This window comes from Telmatherina bonti (genome assembly GCF_933228915.1).
Source record: "Telmatherina bonti genome assembly, chromosome: 19".
Classification (NCBI taxonomy): domain Eukaryota; kingdom Metazoa; phylum Chordata; class Actinopteri; order Atheriniformes; family Telmatherinidae; genus Telmatherina; species Telmatherina bonti.
Genome location: NC_136617.1, coordinates 23,687,488 through 23,707,466, shown reverse-complemented (window position 1 = coordinate 23,707,466; position 19,979 = coordinate 23,687,488). Strand labels below are relative to the sequence as shown.

The following is a 19,979-nucleotide window of genomic DNA, read 5'->3' as shown; positions in this document are numbered from 1 at the left end:
TGTAGTGACCAATGATACATAATTCTTGTGAATGCAGGAGCATGTTGTTGTTCTCATCACAACCTAACAGAGAAAGAAAGACATGGGTTTACTTGTATACATAAAGATGGTCTTCTTGGTGCATTATGAGCTATGATATTTTAAAAAAATATATTTTTCGCTATGAGTGCCTTTGTATTTTAAAATTACTTATACCTGATAGAATCTCAGGCAGTGCAAACAGAGTTAAGTTTGTAAATGTGGGATCGAGACACTTTAAGGAAAACTACAGCAGAAAAGCAGGATGAGCAGCACCTTGCCTAGACAAGCCAAGGGAATCTTGTCACTTGTCTAATAGTCATCCGCATCTTCAGGCTGTGCATGACTGCAAAGCAGCTGCCATAACCCAGACCAAGGATGAAATGGAGTGACGATGATGAAACCCAAAAAGATTAATTATAGATGTGCCTGTTGATTAAAGTCAGCCTAGCTCTGATGATTCATTGATCAACACCATGTTATAGTGAGCTGGATTTTTGTCCTGACGAGATGATTGACAGACAGATGACATGCATTGTTGTAACTTTTCTTTTTCTGTTTTTTTTTTAAACTGTGCCAAGGTAACTCCACATTTCCTTCCTATATACGTATTAGAACAGCATATATTGTGTTCACGATTATGAATCATAACAGATGAGGATGGAAATTTAATTACTGAGTTGCAGAATGGTGTTTTCTTGGTTGTCATGCTTCCCATGCTCCTCCATACAAACACACACACACCACCCTGCTTATTCCATCCTTTGCTTCTCCCTCTCTCTCATCATCTCTACAGCTGCTGAAGGACTTTCCAGATGAGCTGCGATCCGACATCACCATGCATCTTAACAAGGAGATCCTGGAGCTGTCGCTGTTTGCCTCTGCCAGTCGTGGCTGCCTGCGCTCCCTGTCACTGCATATCAAGACTTCCTTTTGCGCCCCTGGAGAGTACCTTCTTCGACAGGGTGATGCTCTGCAGGCCATCTTCTTTGTCTGCTCAGGTTCCATGGAAGTGCTGAAAGATGGAATGGTCTTGGCCATTTTGGGTACGTTAAAGAGATGAGGTTGGGGCTTAGATATAGAGCAAAAATCTCTCTGTGCCATTATTATATGTTTACGCACACAAAAAAAATATTCCTCACAGCAAGCTTCATAAGAAAGCACAGTGTGGCTCATTGTGTCAAAGCCGGTTCCTGTAAATGAGCTCATTGTTCAGAAAAGAAAAGAGAAGCCCACTGCAGTGTTCTAAAGGCTGGAACTTTTTCTTAGTCTAGCTCCCATAAAACAAATTCAAGTTAGATGCACTTTTTTTTTTAATGTTTTTGAAATCACTGTAAAAGAACGGCTCATCTGGCTTTGCATACAAATGCGGAGCTCTGTTTTTCATTTCCCAAGTTGCTATTTTCACAGTATGGTTCTCTTGAACAATATAAGTTCATTAGTTCAGTAAACACAAGACAAGTAGATGTTGAAACAAACATAAGCTCTGTTTCTCTATTGTAAAGAATACATTTACCAGTCATCCATTCACTTTATGACTGTCTGAGTTTACACATGTTAAATCATTGCAGATTAAGCTGATATGAGGCCCAGCTGAGTATGGCCACATCGATCCCATAACAATGTTATGTGCTGGCAGTTGAATCTGTCTTCAATTTGATAGTTCTACTTTCATCTTGTCTTAGCCAGTTTTGTGCCATCCAGTACATTTGCTTGTGACTTGCAGAAGTTTGTCTTTTGTACATCACCCAGAACCAAGTTTTCTTTGTTTTCACTTGCAGTCTTAAGTGAATGTTTGATTTGATGAAACTTGAGAAAAAAATTAATAGTTGGATATACATTAATCTGATCTCAAAGTATTTCCCAAAGCTGCAATTCAGACAAAACGCAGCTGTCAGTTGGTTTAGTGGACACCCCATGTACAGAGGCTAAAGCATCTTGATGCTGCTGAACTGGGCTCAAATCCCAGCCTGGAGCACTTCATGCAGCATATCATTCCCTTTGTTCTTTCTGACCTTTTTAATTGATGAGGCTACTTTCAAATTACACAACAATCAAAAGGGTGGCAATAAAGTAATTTAAAGAAAAGTATTAAGTTTTTGATTTCATGTGATGCATTTACAGAAAACAAATACGGTAAAATCTTTTGTAACACACAACAAACAGTACTTTTAAACAAATGTATTAATGATTAACTTTGCTAAAATATTTCTGATGTACCAAAATTCAGAGATAATTTGGGAATACATTTCTTTATATATATCTCCATGCAAAATAAATCTAAAATGAGTTGCAAACTCACTGGGATATGGTTTCCATCCACACACTTGTGCTCTGACACTACATCTTTCCTTAAGTGAATTTTTTGACTTCTGCTCTCTGACCTACATGTCACAGGCACAGAGAGCAATCTGGAATTCTGAGATCCATTCATGATTTTATTTCGCAATTTGTTTGTCTTTATTTGCGGCATTTGTGTGTGCTCATGAGTGCTCATCTGTTTTTTGCTCTTATAAAAAAGTGTGCATGTGGTCTGTCATTTATGTGAATCAGGTAGGTGGAATTGTTTATTGCTACACAGAATGGCATATGTTTGTGTGTGTGGGTGCATACAGTATGTGTATGTGGGCTTGACAGGAGGTGAGCATTGTCTCTGCTTGTGTGCTGACTGTGCAGAGTCAGACTGAATTGAATCGAATGTTTCACTGAAGAAGGAAAAAGCTCCTCAGTCTCTGTCCATTTCCTTTCACATGTCTGTATGTTTCTTTTCATCTCTTTCTTTGTCTAAACGTAAGTGTGTAGATCCACATCAGTACCACACAATGAAGAAAGAATAAATACAAGAGGCCACAATGTTAGATATAAAATAGGGAGAATGAGGAGAGTATATAACCTATATATAAAACTACATATATATATATATATATATATATATATATATATATATATATATATATATATATATATATATATATATATATATAAAAAATGAAAAGATAAAAACACTAAACAGAAGAAAGCAATGTGCAAACACTTGGAAGACAGAATAAAGGAATAAGCTTGCTAATAACAACAACTTTAAAGAAAGCAGGAGTGCTTTAAACCAAGATTAAAAGGATGAAAAGAGGCAGTAAGCAAATATAGAGGGAAAAAGACAAATATCAAAAGAAAAACTTGAAAGACGTGAAAAATCAAAATGAGAAAAAGGCACAACATATAAGATAGAATAGAGGAGGGACGGTGAAGGCAGGAATAAAACAGAATAACAACTAAAGGAAAAGTTAAAAGAAAGAAATAGGAAAAAGGAAGAGATCAAATGCAATAAAATAAGTAAAGAAAAATGAATATTTCATAAGGAGAAGGAAGGAAATCATGAGCAAGGAAACAGCATCATTAGTTAAAAAGACTAAAGTAACAAAGAATGAACTGACACAGAATGACAAAGAAGAGAAGCGTTGCAACATTCATGACTTCTGCTCTGTCAGTATCATTTAGTCCCATTTACAGTTCACAATGACCATAATAAATAATTTACCACCGCTTATTTGATATTAATACTTATGTCATACTTAGCTTCACCCTGTATTTAAGTGTCAGTGACCCGTCCATCAAAATGTAAAACTTTGTACGATCAGTGAGAGTAATTGTGCTTAATAATTATTAACAGCAGAAACAGAATATTTTGTTGGCTATTAGTGATTGATGTACTTTAAATTATAGCATCTTAAGCTTCTTCTGTTACAGTTAATAAAATTCTACATGTTTGATCTAAATAACCAGTTCGTACCTGCAGCTCGGTCCGCATTGCTGGCAGTAAGTCGTATTTGTTTCCAATGAGGGTTGGACTTTGCCAAAGCTTCCCTTTATCACTGATTCTGTTCATAACTTATATGGACAGAATTTCTAGGGGCAGCCGAGGTTTGGTAGGATCCAGTTTGGTAGCCTCAGGATTGGGCGTCTGCTTTTCACGAATCACGTCTTTTTTGGCTTCATCTGGCCGTGATCTCCAGCTCTCGCTGGAGTGATTCAGGAGTGAGGGAAGGATGGAGCATGAGATCGACAGACGGATTGGTGCGGCGTCTGCAGAAGTCTGCAGTCTCTGTGCTGATCTGTCGTGGTGAAGAAGGAGCTGAGCCAGAAGGCAAAGCTCTCGATTTACCAGTAAATCTATGTTCCTAACCTCACCTATGGTCATGAGCTGTGGGTTGTGACCGAAAGAACAAGATCGCGTATACAAGCATCTGAAATGAGTTTCCTCCGCAGGGTGGCCGGGTTCTCCCTTAGAGATAAGGTGAGAAGCTCGGTCATCTGGGAGGGACTCAGAGTAGAGCCGCTGCTCCTCCGCATCAAGAGAAGCCAGGATGCCTCCTAGACGCCTCCCTGGTGAGGTGTTCTGAGCACATCCCTCTGGGAGGAGACCACAGGGGAGACCCAGGACAGGCAGGTGAAAGCAGTCAGTCTATCTCTCGGCTGGCCTGGAAACACTTTGGGATCCCCCCCGCAGAGTTTGCAAATGTGGCTGTTAAGGCTGCAACCATGTCGACAATGAAAATTCATTGATGCAAAATTTCATTGTCGACGTGTCGCATTATAAACGCCCGTAACGGCTTTGCTAATAAAACGCTGCACCAGGCAACTTAACACCATTTACCAACCACGGACAGTGGTTCAGATGGTTTAGACAGTATAAGAACTCTATACACCAATCAAATGGCGCAAAGCACCACAGGAAGTGTGGGGAGAAGTATTGTCATTTTGTGCTGCATCTTTTTTTAAACAACAAAGGCCAAACTGACGTCGGCGCAAACTATTGCCAAAGTTTGGAGATATTTCACGCTAAACAAAGTGTCAAGCAGAATTGGCATACCACGTCAGCATGACAGTCATGCATGAGCATCTGAAACAAAAGCACCCCGGAGTCATGGTTTCTAGCATTCCGGATGGCAAAGTTAGCGTTAGCGAGTAGGGATGTGCTGTTGTTACCTCTGCCAAAGAGGTTGTGTTTTTACCGGTGTTTATCTGTTTGTTTGTGTTCAAGATAACTCAAAAAGTTATGGATAGATTTTCATGAAATTTTCAGAAATTGTTGGAAGTGTGAAAAGGAAGAAGTGATTTAATTTTAGTGGTGATCCTGATCACCACTAAAAAGGTTTTTTTTTTTTTTCAAAAGATTCTGGCCCTTGTTTACCTTACAAAACAGGCTTTTTTCCAAATGTAAATAATCATTTTAATGCAATTCTTCAAAAATTAAGATGTTAAAATATTTATTTATTTTGTTTTCCTTTAGGGACAAATTCTGTAAAGCTTGGATATGACACTATAGCTACGTTTAAATGTTTCAAAATAAATTAGTATTAAGCTGTTAAGCTTACATTTAATATTCAACTGGTTCGGCAGTCATTCTTTTAACTTACTAAATGACATTGTTTTGTGACTGAATGGGAATCAGGGTGACATTCATGTGATGCAAATAAAGAGAGTGTGGTAAAACATACTGGAGCTTGTAAAAAGAGCTGCATCAACTGGAAGCACAGATAGTGAGTGTTACAGAAATAATCGTGACTAACCAAAATAATTATTTACAGATTAGTCGACTATTAAAATAATCGTTAGTTGCAGCCCTAGTGGCTGTGGAGAGGGAAGTTTAGGCTTCCCAGCTTTGGCTGCTGCCCCCACAACCAGACCCCGGACAAGCGGTAGAAGATGGATGGATGGATGGATGGATGGATAAATGGATGGATGGATGTTCAATCCAAATAACCAGTCAGTCATTTTCTGAACCACTCAGCTGGGTGCAAGATACTGGCAAGCAAGAAAACATGGAGCGCCATAACCAAGTAGCTGGCATAGTGTACAGAAACAATTGTGCAGAAATGGACTGGAGACCCTAAGTCCCAGTCCCAATTGGAGACACCTCCCAAGGTGGTGGAGAATGAAAGAGCTAATATCCTGTGGGACTTCCAGATTCAGGCCGACAAAACTGTAATGACCAACCACCCAGAAATAGTGATCATGGATAAGCAGCAGAGGAAAGCAGTAGTGACCGATGTATCCATCCCCAATGATGGAAATATCAGGAAAAACAACCGTAAGAAACTGGAGAAATACCAAGGCTTCAAGGAAGACCTGGAGAAGATCTGGAAGGTGAAAGCAACACGGCAACACTGGAGAAGTGGATCCAACAGATACCTGGAGAAACATCAGAAATCTCCATTCAGAGGAGCGCAGTCCGAGGAGCAGCTCAGATACTGCGTAGGACCTTCAAGCTTTTTTTTATATATATATATATACGTGTGTGTGTGTATTGTGTCAAAACTTTGACACAATACACACACATTTTTCACTTCTTTGTCATAATTTTGTTTGCGTGGTAATTTTGTTTCTCATTTTGTTTTGTTTTGCACCTAATTTTAGCCTCATTTATGGCTTTACATGTGTCATATTGGTCATTTCTGTTTTTTGTCTATTTATGTCTCATCTGGGGCATCTTGTATGTTTAAGGGGGTTTTTGTGTCTTATTTTTATTATTTTGTATTTCTCTCTTACTTTTAAGACTATTATTTATTTTATAACATTTATGTATGTCTTATTTTTATATATCTCCTCCGTCTCTCCTTTTGACTATGGGATTATGGAACATCATACATTCTTGATAAGACACAGACACCACAAACTTCCTGTGGCATGTTGCTCTGATCTATAAAGTATTAAAAAAAAGTATGTATAATCTATACATGCTTATTTTTATCTGGACTTTTTACTTCACTAGGAAATCATGAATGTAAGCTAGAATCCATTTATTCATTTTGTAAGATACATCTTGATATATCATACTATTTTATATCTTACTATCTGGTATTTAGATTAGACACATCTGCTGTACAGATTTATGCTGATATGAGAGCTTGAGCTAAGTCTTAAATAGACAAGAGATCTTCATGGTTTTTCAGTATTATTCTGCTTCAAAGCTCTTACACCTGAGTACACCCTCAAAATCCATCAATAAATGGAAGATGTGAAACTCTCTCTCTTTTAGAAACTACAGAGTCTGCATCTTCAGTCCCTTTTAGCAGCGTGAAAGACTTGTGCAATGACCCCTTTTCTTACCCACCTTCTATATCTTTCTCTGAACAGGTAAAGGTGACCTGATCGGAGCAAATTTATCTTTAGATAATCGGGTGATAAAAACCAACGCTGATGTGAAAGCCCTGACCTACTGTGACCTGCAGTGTATCAACCTAAAAGGACTATATGAGGTGTTGGACCTCTACCCTGAGTACTCTCACCACTTTGTCCAGGATATTCAGCAGGATCTCACATACAACCTGAGGGAGGGACACGAGACACACGTGAGTTCATCCAAACAGTATTTCTACATAAATACTGAATTAATTTACTCTCATCTAAATAATATGTTTAAAACCATTTGTTTATGCGACCTATATGGGTAATAAATTGGCTGGAAAATAATATCCACATGGGATTTTTTTATGCTGTAGATTTCATACTGACACACTGTTAGTTGCACATTTCGGTCCTATGCAGGACAAATAACAGTACATACTGAGCCTTAAATGTGTTCTTCCAGTCACTCATACAGTTCAAATAGACCCTGTGAACTTCCTCCAGACAAAATAAGTAGCTCATCGTTACAATCCAGCATACCAACACCAGCAACACCAAAACTGAATTTATTGTGGTGACAAGCAGGCTAATTCACTGAAAGGATCTCACTATTTCACTCATGGCTTTGGACTTTTAGGAAGCTGCAATCTGAAAGGCAGCAGGTTAGGCAGGCAGCTCGCAGGTGTTAAGGGACAAATGTAAGGAGGTGGAGAGTGAACAGGCAGGTCCAACCAGAGGGTCCAAGGTGATATAGAGTTAAACTCCAGGAGGGAGGTGGGTGTGTCAAAGCAGTTTTCAGGAAGTGTAGCAGTGACAACTTACTGGGAGGAAATTGGTGCAGCCTCCATCCAGATAAACCCTGCCCCTTGATTGATATCTAAATGCACAATAACATAATTCTTTATAGAGTGTAGTGAAAATACTGAAGAATCTTCATGATTAATTAATCATAGCGCTTAATGTAGACATTAATTGTTTAAATAATGGAGACATCCCTAGTGTGAAGTCGATGACTGGAACTACTAAGGTACAACCCAACTGTAAAATTAGCAGGACAGCATGCAAAGCCTTCTACCTGCAGGTAAAATCAAAAAAAGATTACAAGAGATTTCCAGCCTAGCCAACTGTGCCATGGCACCCATATGGTCAATTAAAGGGAACCCACGGTGGTGCTCTGTTTGAGCCCATGTTGGCACATACAACCAGTGTGGATTTGTAGCAAAGATCAATATCAAACCTGGGAAAAGTGCACCTCAAGCTTCATCTAAATTTTAAATTCACATACATTCATGGATATTGCCTTTAGTTTTATGTTTAAAATATGGAGTGAAGTGTGGTGAAAACATGGATTGGCAGTGGATTTTGCAAATAAAAAAATCATTTTAACGTTTTCCTCTAAATATTTTGTCCATTTTAATTGTAAAATTTAGGTGATGCTAGCCCCTCATCTGTTTCAATAATCTTCACAGTTTCTTGGAGTTCCCAATTGCTTTTCATTTTAAATTATAGACTTGTATGTTCATATAACCCAAGGAAGTATAGCACAAGTACGAGTTAATATGTACTTTACCTTGCACAGTCCAGGATTATTTTCATCTGTGTGTTCCTTGTGAAGGGTTAGTTTAAAGGTGTAATTTCAGTTTAAGAGGATGTTACAGTAAGACATCAATTGGTTTCAGTGGAGGTTAGGGTTGGTTTAGGCTGTCTGTGATGAATAACAGGCTAAACAATGTACAACTACACAAGTGTACCTGTGTGTTAGAGCAAGATGGAATGCCAAAAAAAAGCCTTGGAGAGGCTGAGCTGGTGAAATTATATTCAGGTGTTTCTGCTTCTCTTATATACACTCTACTGGCCCTTGCACCTATGCACACACACACACACACACACACACACACACACACACACACACACACACAAACACACACACACAAACATACACAGAGACACATGCCGCAGGGCTTTTAGATGAAGCTAATGTGCAGAGAGGCAGCTCAAATCTCAGGACAGAGCAGAGTTTAAATGAAGATGGGTGAAAGCAGCTGAGGATAAGAATGTGTTTGGGTTGAAATGTTGAGCTTTCTCAACACTTTGTGTCCATCACTGTATATATAAGCATAACTTAACAGAATCAGTGTATTATGATGAATGATATTCAACTACGGCCTCATCATAAGCCGTGCAATTACTTATTATATTCCTGTGTTTAGTCTTGTGTTTAGACAATATTATGTAGCAGAACCTTATGAAATTGCTTCTCTGTGAATTAAAGCTGAGAGAGACAGCTAATATGTTGATTGCTTTTTTTCTGCAGTTGATTTAATGTGTATTTCCTCTCTTGCTATCTTCTAGGTTAAGGCCAGACTGCCAACAACTATAGAGACTCAGGTGCTGATTTGCAGCCACTCTCACTATGTGATTACTTACTTAGTCATTGCCTGTGCTTTTAGACAGGTTCCATTAATGGAAAAGACTGTCATAATAACTTCACTTTAATTACTGATACTCAGCAATGATATGTTAGTCAACTCACAGGTCTTTAACTTAAAAGTATTTAAAGTATCTATTTGTAGTAGTCAGTCATAAACAGATGTAGTTGAAGTGTGTTTCCTTTACAGCTTTGTTGATGTGAGACATCTTAGTGAGGTCTTAAATCCAACATGACATTCACAAGTTGTGAGTTTATTTCTATGTGTGAAAAACAGCCATTGTGTTAGGTAGGGTCATAGATTTTGAGCAGAGCACAAATACAGCATCTTTAAAGGAAGCAACAAAATACAGTGGAAACATTTGCTATATCACAAAAATGCTTTACAGTTTTCCTCGTCACATGTTACATAAACAGATGTTAATGTCATGTCGATCCTCTGCTTATATAATCTCCAGTCGTTATTAGTATTCATGTGCATGGTATTTGATTCTTTTTTTTCTTTTCTTTTAGTCAGGAGTGAGAAGGAATGGGCAAGTGGTTCAGGGTCAGCTCACCATTGTTGAGCCACTGGACGTACATGAGGGAAATATGGAAGATCAGGAACACGATGAAGCCATGTCTGTGTACATGTTGGCAGAGAAGAACCAAGAAGTGAACCTCGGGGAAGCTGGTGGGAAATCTCCACTGGGCCAACCCAGTCAGAAGACCATGGTTGAGAGCTCCAGTAGATCTCAGAAGACGAACCAAGAAATTACATTCACTAATTTGGACCCTTTCAACCTGAGACCCAGGTGAGTGAATTCCCATCAATCTGACACACTAACTGTGCCGTTTTGTGTTTCCATGAAAGGATTTTACACCTCTTTTCATCACTCTTTAAAGCACCATATGTGGTAAAAATCACCTCCATCAGAACTGATAAACATTTCAGTTTTTTTTTAACTGCGTTAAACAATTGTTTTAGTTTTTGCACATATTAAACTGGGATTATTTATGTTTATAGATAAACATTTAAAGGTGCAAGTAGCAAATTTAATTCTCATACCATTTCATAGCAATTTATATTGAGCTACTCTAGAAATGCAATGGCCCTATCCTTATATGTAAAATTCTATATAAAAATTGTAATAATGGACATATATTATGGACATAAATATCTTCCTAAATGTTTACTATTTTAGTGTTTTTGTTTGAATTGTTCTTTATTTGGTCTAAAATTATTATATTCTACTAAATATATAAGATTAAAAAACAGTACACTTCCAGAGGATGGCATTATCACTACCATACCAGTTGGTGCAGTATTTTTGCATGCTTTAGCATTACTCTGGCACAAATCCTGGGTATTGTGGTCTAACAGCTGTTTTCCTGTCGCCTGCATCGTGTACAGTTGCTTGAACTAATAATCTCACAATCTATATTTGTGTTTTTAATTAGATAGTTTATGTTTGTTTGGCAACATAATTACACTAACTAATTGTTTTTGCCACTGAATTGAAGGAAGTGTGGGAAATCCTGGAAAAATTATTCAAGCAAGCTAAATTTGAAAAGATACAATGCGACACAATCCACAAGTCCAAGGCTCTTTTTTCAGACTTCCCTCTGAAGCCATGCCTCCAAAGCAAAGAAACCCACATTGCTTGTTCCCAAAAAGTTAAGGGTAAAAGAATAAATGGCTTTTCAATTTAAAAAACATATCACCATCCGATCATTTACAATGGGCTAGTAATCCCTTTAAAGTCCTGGTCTACCATTTCATTGAGGTAAAACTGCAGTGATAAATTTCTTTAAAACATTGTGGAAAATAAACCTGCCTGAGCCATCTCTAACAATTGGTTTGGGTATGTAAAACCCAAAATAAGTGTTTTATACAACACTACTGTTTCAAATTTAAACCATTTCACTGTTGTCACAAGTACTGATGTTATTTATTTGATATAAACCACAGCACCTCCTATCTGTCCATATGATTTTTGTACTGCACACAGAAAAGTTTCACAGCCAATGCCACACAGACATGTGTGCACACACAGGTGCACACACTCTAACCAGTCGAGCATGTACATCATTCTCTGATGGTTAGCTTCAATCACCTTCTTTAACCAACTTCTGGTTTTTTAAACTCTCCCAGAAAGGTAACAATGTGAACTGCATGTCCATCACAGAGACGCAGCTGAACCAGCTTAATCTACCATGACTGTAGTAATTTCTGAGTCGTATTATGGCATACAATGGATCCGTCAATCTTTGTCAGTTTAATGAACATTTGCTCGTTATCTGAACTTTATGAAAATTAAGAAGTCACTCCACTTAGTAAAACCGTTTGTAATCTAGCTATGAATGAATGAAATGAAAAATACTTTATTGTTTTTATCATTTATCATTCATTCGTCATAATTTAATTTCATTCGTTTAATCTAGCTATCAGGACAATTCAGACATTGGATTGATTTCTTTTCTCCACATTGTGTGTTTTTGTCTCAGCATTTAAGCCATTTATGAATTTATAAAAATATTAGTCTGAAGTTTGAAGACTGACTCTACAGCTATATGCAGATGTCACATGATGTTTCATTTAAACATAGAGCCTACCTCATCTACACCCCCTCTTATTAAGGTTGAATGAAATAACATTAGATGTAAACACATTCAAGGCTCAGATGGAGTAAAAACAAAACAGGATGGTTTTTTTTTCCAATATTTAAAAAAGAGGATCCTACCGTAACAAAAAGAAATATGACATTTCAAGCAAGTGGATTTGCAACATGAAAATTAATTGCATTCTTTGCGATTAACAACTGGCTGACACAATGTGTGACATTGTAGCAGCTGGGGAATTTTTGACAGTGTTTTCACTGCAATCTGAGAGGGAAAGGCAGAAATTCATGAGGAAGAACACATAAGAAACCTGAGTATAAGAAGGGAGCAACAGACTTCAGTACAAGTTTTAGTGTTGAGGTGGAGCAGAACATATTCACACACAAGCAGGGATTGTTTTCCTTGCAAGAACAGAGTTTTGAACGAGAACAGAAAAATATATAAGTAGGAAAATGAGAAATCTTTCTCTTCAATGGTTAAACTAAGTTCTCTATTAAAACAATGTAACTCCATTCTTGCTAATTCAATTTGTACAATCATACCTAGTGATGCCAAAATGACTCTGAGGGGATGTTTTTCTGCATGACCAGTCACCAGGAGAAAGATACATGCAGGAAAGTTAGAACAATCCTAAAAAAAAAAAAAAATACTTACAGAATGCACATTATCTTAGGCAGGGAGAAATGTTTAAATTTCAACATAATGATTCAAAGCTTCTTTCCAAGAAAACAGTTCAAGAAACTGACCCAAGTGAAATGAGGTATTAAAATGAGTAGAACATCAGTAAAGAAACCTGAAAATGAGAGTGCACCAATTATATCTGTAAGAATGGGAGACGTTTCCAAAGTGGCAGTGTGCCAATCATCTCTCATCATTGCAATGCACTGCATGAAGGGTCGGAATACTTGGCATATTTTTTAGACATTGCAGTAGACTTCAAACACAGCTCTTCTGGCTTTGTTGCTGTGAAGAACTGTACAGACTGACAAGAGAAAAAAAGCAAGTTGGACAACCTTCTGCCAGCACCTCAGGTTCTCTTTAAATCTCTTTAAACAAACAAACAAAAAGAAAAAACTTTGGATGATCAGCAAAAATTGATATATTTCTGTATTCTGTATTTTCTGTAAATTGAACTTTTTCTGTATTGATATATATTTCAAAAGTGTGCCAAACTAAACCATTAAAGGAAGGGTAGAAGATGTTTTCCTGGAGCATTTTTAGTATATTTCTTAAAATCCCCTTCACACCCAGAATGCAGACTATTAATTAAATGCTCTAACACAAAAATGAAAATTTAATCACTTGTGGAATAAACAGGACTGAACAAACACCATCCAATCATTTTCACCATTTAACTTTCAACACTAACAAAAAAGCCAGAGGAAATGTCTCTCTGTTTTTTTCGTTTGTTTGTTTGTTTTGGAGAACAACAAACAGAATGAATGTTTTTTAACAAATGGTTGAGATGTTAAAAAGAAAACTTTTAAGATTAGGTCACAAACCAAATCTAAATAATTGTCAGAAAAATCACAATTACATTTTTTTTCATATCACTCAGATGCCACTTTCTCTCCTTGCTTTGCTTCATACAATAACCCCAGTGTTTGTGTCTGTGCAGGACAGTAGACAGTACCGAAGACAGTGAGGGGACAGAGAATTCCCTGACCTTATCCTTTTCTACTGTCCACAGTTGCCCTGTCAGTGTGCCAGCCAGTACGTGCGTAACCACCACAGGTCTGCTCATCATAAAACACACACACTTTACCTTTTGTAACATTTGCAATTCCTGTGAAAAATGTTCACATCCACAACCCTGCAGTGCTGACGAGTAATGAGGCTGATTAATATACTTTACCATCTACAGAATTCATCAACAGCTGTCATGTTGAAACTTTAGGGGTAAAAATCTGTACTTTTTTGGTGCTTGAAATGATTTTTAAACTACAAATTTATCACAGATACGATGCATATCAGCACAGCAGAACTAGTAGCAAAAGCAGAGGAGACCAGAGGACAACTACGACATCTCAACCAGCAGGTAAGATTTTGTGTAAGTGTGTTCATTTTGGAGTCATATGTGTGTTCCCTTTTATTGCTACACTGAACATTGGAAATTTAGGTTGAAGCTTTAGTTTAAGGTGAGGATGAGGATTAGGTATGGAGTAGTTGAAGAGGGTAAAGTAAGACCTCTGGAAATAAATGTAAGCCAATCTTATGTGACTGAAGTGATGGAAGCATGATTGTGTATGTATGGTTAGACAGAGAGATAGACAGGTAGGCTTAAATAAGGACTAGCCATATGGCTGTATCAGCATGTCGGGCCCAAGACGGATGAAAGACTAAGAGAAGTAATGAACCAAGAAAATAGAAGAAAACAATGAATTACAGACAGAAAGCGGTCTTTAGACATTTCTCACATCACTGTTCATAGTTGATATGCTCTGTATTTTTGTCGCCTTACTGTAAACCATTTGTTGTAAAATCTATTAGTTTGTGAAATATTCTATTCATGTGTATATATACACAGACCCATGCTGCACCCTGTGGTTTGATTGGCAGATGGCTGAATTGACATTAGCCTTTTGGCAGGTGAGGAGTGTTTGCATCCCCCTGCTAAGCCTCAGCGTGTCTCATGAAATGAGTTGACTGTTCCACAGAGGAAAAGAGACACAAGCATAGGAAAATATCACACAAAAGAAGAAATGAGTAGAGAATAAACCATTTCTTTTTCTGTTCTTGATGGGTGAAAAACAGAGGCAAAAAAAAAAAATAGATGAGAGAGGGGAGTGAAAGACAGAGGTACATCGTATTCACACTTAAACGCCTTCACTCTGCGATACTCCCTCTGTCTCTGTGGGTTACCGATGTTTGACAGGAAGTCCCTCAGCGTGGTGTTTTGGTTATTAATCCACACTTGGATCCAACCTCACTGGTCGCTACAGGGGATGAAAAGGGGTGTTTGATTTGAGCCCTATCTGAACTGTGCGCAAACACACACACACACACACACACACACACACACACACACACACACCAAACAACAACATGACTGATAAGGACATTGTATGTCCGGTGGTGCATACAACATAATGTCAATTGTGTTTGACTAGAAAGAGATACTGAATGTTTTTTTTTTTGTTTTTTTTTTTTTTTGGGGGGGGGGGGGTTGTGTTAACAGTAGCCCATTTGGTGTGACACGCAGACTGCCAAACATAGCCGATATAACCAAAAGCAGAAAAACGATTGCACTGATGCTTCTTAATGAAAATCAGCAAACCAATGGGACAATTTTAATCATTTATTTGTCTTGGTTCAAATGCCACTGTACCTGTTAATAGCAAAACACAAACTGCAATTTTTCATGTTATGTAGTCATTATTTATTCTGGCTGCAACCACTCTAACATGAACACAATTTCAATGAACAGCCAGTTGTGTACTTACAACAATAAACCAGCTCAGCTTTGCTCTGTGATCTCCTGCCTTTGCCCTCTGACTTGAATTGAACAAAACCGATCACCACAGGACATAAAAAGGCTGTGAACAGGGGTTTGTTGTAGTGGAATATGACGGAGGTATTAATAGGACTGAAGAGAAGCTTGACCTCTATATGTCGAGGAAATCATAACGTACACCTACACAGGAGAGCTGGGACAATGAGAGTGGCACCTCTTCAGTCATTTCACCCATAATTACAGGAAGAGGATACGCATAACACATGCTGAGTGGCATACACAATTGCATGCTCAGCAGTAGTGACCCACTTTTAATAATGAGCCATGGTCTATATAATAAATGCAAATTCTCTGAGCTGAATATAAAAGAAAACTTCAAGCATTTATCATTTTATCAGCTTAGTATGTAAGTGGAAAAAATGTATGATTCAGGTAGGAAGGTCTAAATGTAATGAACAAAGTGTGAATATTCCCCCAAAAAAAGGAATTTAAGATATCCGTTAAGGTATGGAGTCAATTGTTACAGGCACTAGATTCAACATTATTAAAAAAGCATTAATATGACTTAGAAGGTTTAAATATCAGTCGTAAGTGTTAGATGGAAAGCAGTAATTGAAAAACTGTTTGTTTTCAAAACTACTCTATTTGGTCGCCCCAGTCCTCAAACACGCCCCTCTGCCACATGTTGGATATGTATTATTCAGGCCACTTAGTGTTATTATTGTTCCCCCTTTGTTTTTGTTTTTTATTAATAGCTCTCATTGTCAAATTCTGCTCAAGCCTCTCAATGGCCAAAAAAATTTTAGCCAAGTATGTTGCAGCAGGGAAACATCTAAAACCTACAGGACACTGGACTAAAAGGTCCAGAGTTGGTGATCTCTGGTCTATATTGTATATGTGGCTGGAGTTAGAGCTAGTTTGGGTCATCCATTGATACTGTCTTCTTTGAGTATGTCCAAAGACAGTTATCTTGAACGTGGGAGGCCAAAAATCATGTTGACAGCATGTCAGATTGAAATGTCCTGCCACTCTCAGCTTTTTCTATTTTTACTGAACTGCAGTTCAGACCCAGGAGAAATGGAAGGAAGAAATGTGAAAATTGTGAAAGAAGGAGATTGAACTTTTTTCTTTATGAAAAGTATGGAACCAAAATATAAAAGATCTTGAAATTTCACAAGTAGATATGCACTCATGCATTGAATGTGTACTTTGTAATGTGTGTCCATAAAACTGAGAGAGAGAACTGAAGTTCCTATTCTGATTTGGTTGGTTGCGATCATGATATCCTTGTGCACTCAGCCTGATCACCTCTTGACATATTCACACAGCGGCACGAACACTTCCCACCTGGAGATGTGTGCCATGCTGAGTGCTGATGTGCATCCAGTTGCACTGATGAGCGTCATCAGCCAGATGAATGGTCATGACTGCTCTGACTGGCAGAAACAGATGGCACTTTGGCAGGGCTCAGTGGACACGCCATGTGCAGAGAGCAACCAATCACCTTCCGCTTCTTCAGTGTAATACTCAATTATAGCAGCCTAACGTTTCTAGCAAAAACATAACTTGGGAGACATATTTTGACACAGAATGACTAACCTGAGAATATTAAATTCACTGTTTACATAAATCTAAGGGCCTTTTGTTCCTTAAAACATTTAGATGTTATTACATAACCAGAAAAGTTAAAGCAGATGTTGGATTAGTAAGTATGAGGTTATGAGTCAAATTCCTTGAAGGGTTAAGACACATCGACCATATATTAATAAGGAACTTGACTTATTTGCCAAGTTATTGCAGATGTTGCCTTGCAAAACAGTAAGGAAGAAGTGAACTATTTTAAAGAATTATAAAAAATTAGAATTGCCTTGCTTATATGAAGCAGCTCAATAAACACAATGTTTGGTAAACACAAATAATTGTTATAGTGTAAATATGCAATGAAAACCATTCTAAATAATAGAAAAGTGAAGGAGTCCACATTTAGCCACCCCACCCACCCAAACACAGCAGCTTGGTACGAGAGTACTTGTTTGGATATGATGGTTTAAGTGAGAAGGTCATGTTCTGACTCTTACTAATAATTTTACTGTAAACTTTGTTTTTTAGCTTTTAGTCCTGTGGCAATATCTACCATATGTTATTGCAATAACCATGAGTGTGGTTCAGCACTACAACCAGTTATATTAACAAAAAAAAAGCACAGAAGAGCAACCAGAAGGTTTGTTTACAGTGCACTCTACAAATCTTCATTGTTTTAAAAAGAAAGAAATGATTGCAATGGTATTACACAATACTATCATGCTTTATACTAAAAACCATGCTTAGCAATGACTCTGGTGACAAATAAATGACACCTTCGCATTTCGTCATGTGAATGCTTATGATGTAGAGCAGCAGCTGTAGGAAATTATCATTTGAATCAGCAGAAACCAAAGTCATGATGCAAAGAAAAGAAATACTGACCAGCAAAATAAAACTGATTTACATTTTTTAATTATCAGCACATTTAATTGCGAAGAACATAGCAAAAACAGAAGCAAAAATTTTCAAAGATTAGGACAGAAAAATGTTGACCAGAAATGCTATAATTACAGTAAATAAATATGTTTTAAATTATGTGTTCAGGAGTCTCTCGACATCCACTCTTTGCATTGTTTTTTTTGTTTTTTTTTGTTTTGTTTGGTTTTTTTTTTTGGACAAATAAAAAACTGTACAAATTAAGTAAATAAATGTCCATTTTTGCAGGTGGATACCCTCCAAAGGGAAGTGGCTAACCTCGGGCAGGTCATGAACAGAATGGCCCAACTCATGGAGACCCGCATGTCCACAGCCCTACAGCCTGCAGTAATATGTCCCATGCACTACTCTCCAGCCCACCACACATACCTGCATTCTTCTAGCCCAACCCAGTCTTATCCTTTACCATCTCTCTCTAAGGCTGCTTCCATCTGGACAGACACCCCGATGTCACAACCCTCCTCTTCTCTCACAATCTCCCAGCAAAAGAGTACAATGTGCCACTTAGGCTCCCTACCACAAAGACAAGAGAACGAACAGTCTGGGTATCCTCCCATCCCCAGCTCAACTCTACTTCCCACCCCTGACACATCGCTCCTACAGCTACAGCAATCGTCTGTCATCTCAGAGACTCTTATGTCGTCACCGTCCCTCTGCTCCCCGGATTTTACACACAAAGAAGACAGGGCTTCAAGCTCCATCAGATTGAGAGTACACAGTTCCCCTCCGCAGGACGGAGGAGAGGAGGATCCTCACCAGAGCTCGGGATCTTCTCCTCAAACTGGACTTGGGACAGACAAAAACAGCCAAAACCAGGGTTTGTAGCACATCTCTATCAGAACTTTCCTGAAATCTACAGGAGTTTTTCCAGCACATTTTTGGGACATTTTCCTGAACTTAATATCAGATTCTTTTACCGGAAGACGTTTACAAGGATGCAACTAACATTCCACTTTGTTTTAAAAGCACGCTATTAAAATTCACTTGCATGTTAAAAAAAAGTACAGATGGTTTAGATGTATTAGCTTTACCCTATAGAAACCTAGTGTTATTAAATGGTATATAGAGGTTTGGGTCAGTTGTGGAGCTGTATGGTGGTAGGTAGCTATATTGGTAGAGCACTGCACCCCCTCCATCACTCCCCTCACATCTTTAGCATCCTTCATAGAATAGTACTCTTCCTTAATAGAGGGTAATATATTCTTCTACCATTATGCCCTCTTTCCTTGTTCACTCAAACCATGTTGGATGCTCTGGATAGCACGAAACAGTGCGTGACTGGTTGAAGTGGGAGCACAGGACAGTGTGAAAAAAGATATGGGACGTATTGTGCTCTTTACTGCCAGCCCGAGGGGAGAAGGGGTGAAGAATGGGGGAGGCTGATGGTGGTAGGGCATGTTATGCCTCAGGCAGCACAACCCCTGTTGTCGTCTGTCACACTGAGCACAGGGACCCCCTCAGTCCCCGTCTCTCTTTTCCAGTGTTTCACTCCACATACCTCTCCTCTCTCTCTCTGCATGCCTTTCAAAGCCCTTTGAGTAGTGCTTGTAGACACACATTAACATGCTGCATGTCACTCAGTGGAGATCCAGCTTGCCATTTACCTATCTATTTAAAGAAAACATGGTTCAATATTTTAATGGCCGAACCTGGCATTTTACAGATGCATATTTATCAGATGTCAGCTCAGTTTGAACAACAGGGTTATTTTAGGCACAAGGTAGTCACCTCTGTTGTAAAGTAGCCTTGAGCAAATATCACAGACACTAAATTGGTTCATGATCCACATTGTAAGCTATTTCCCTGATGATCATCTGGGGCTACAAGCTCTGA

General features: G+C 38.2%; 1 protein-coding gene across 1 annotated transcript in view; it reads left to right on the top strand.

Moving 5' to 3' along the window:
- The window catches only part of kcnh8 (potassium voltage-gated channel, subfamily H (eag-related), member 8), a gene marked incomplete at both ends in the record, with an annotated part of 63,587 nt that extends 44,616 nt beyond the window's left edge, over positions 1-18,971 (top strand). Inside the window, 7 exons of the mRNA XM_079258749.1 lie at positions 815-1,064; positions 7,153-7,367; positions 9,496-9,531; positions 10,085-10,365; positions 13,791-13,906; positions 14,131-14,210; positions 18,375-18,971. Of these exons, the coding sequence (XP_079114875.1) occupies positions 815-1,064; positions 7,153-7,367; positions 9,496-9,531; positions 10,085-10,365; positions 13,791-13,906; positions 14,131-14,210; positions 18,375-18,971 (1,575 nt within the window). The remainder of the gene's footprint in view (positions 1-814; positions 1,065-7,152; positions 7,368-9,495; positions 9,532-10,084; positions 10,366-13,790; positions 13,907-14,130; positions 14,211-18,374) is intronic.
- Positions 18,972-19,979: the final 1,008 nt, after the last annotated feature.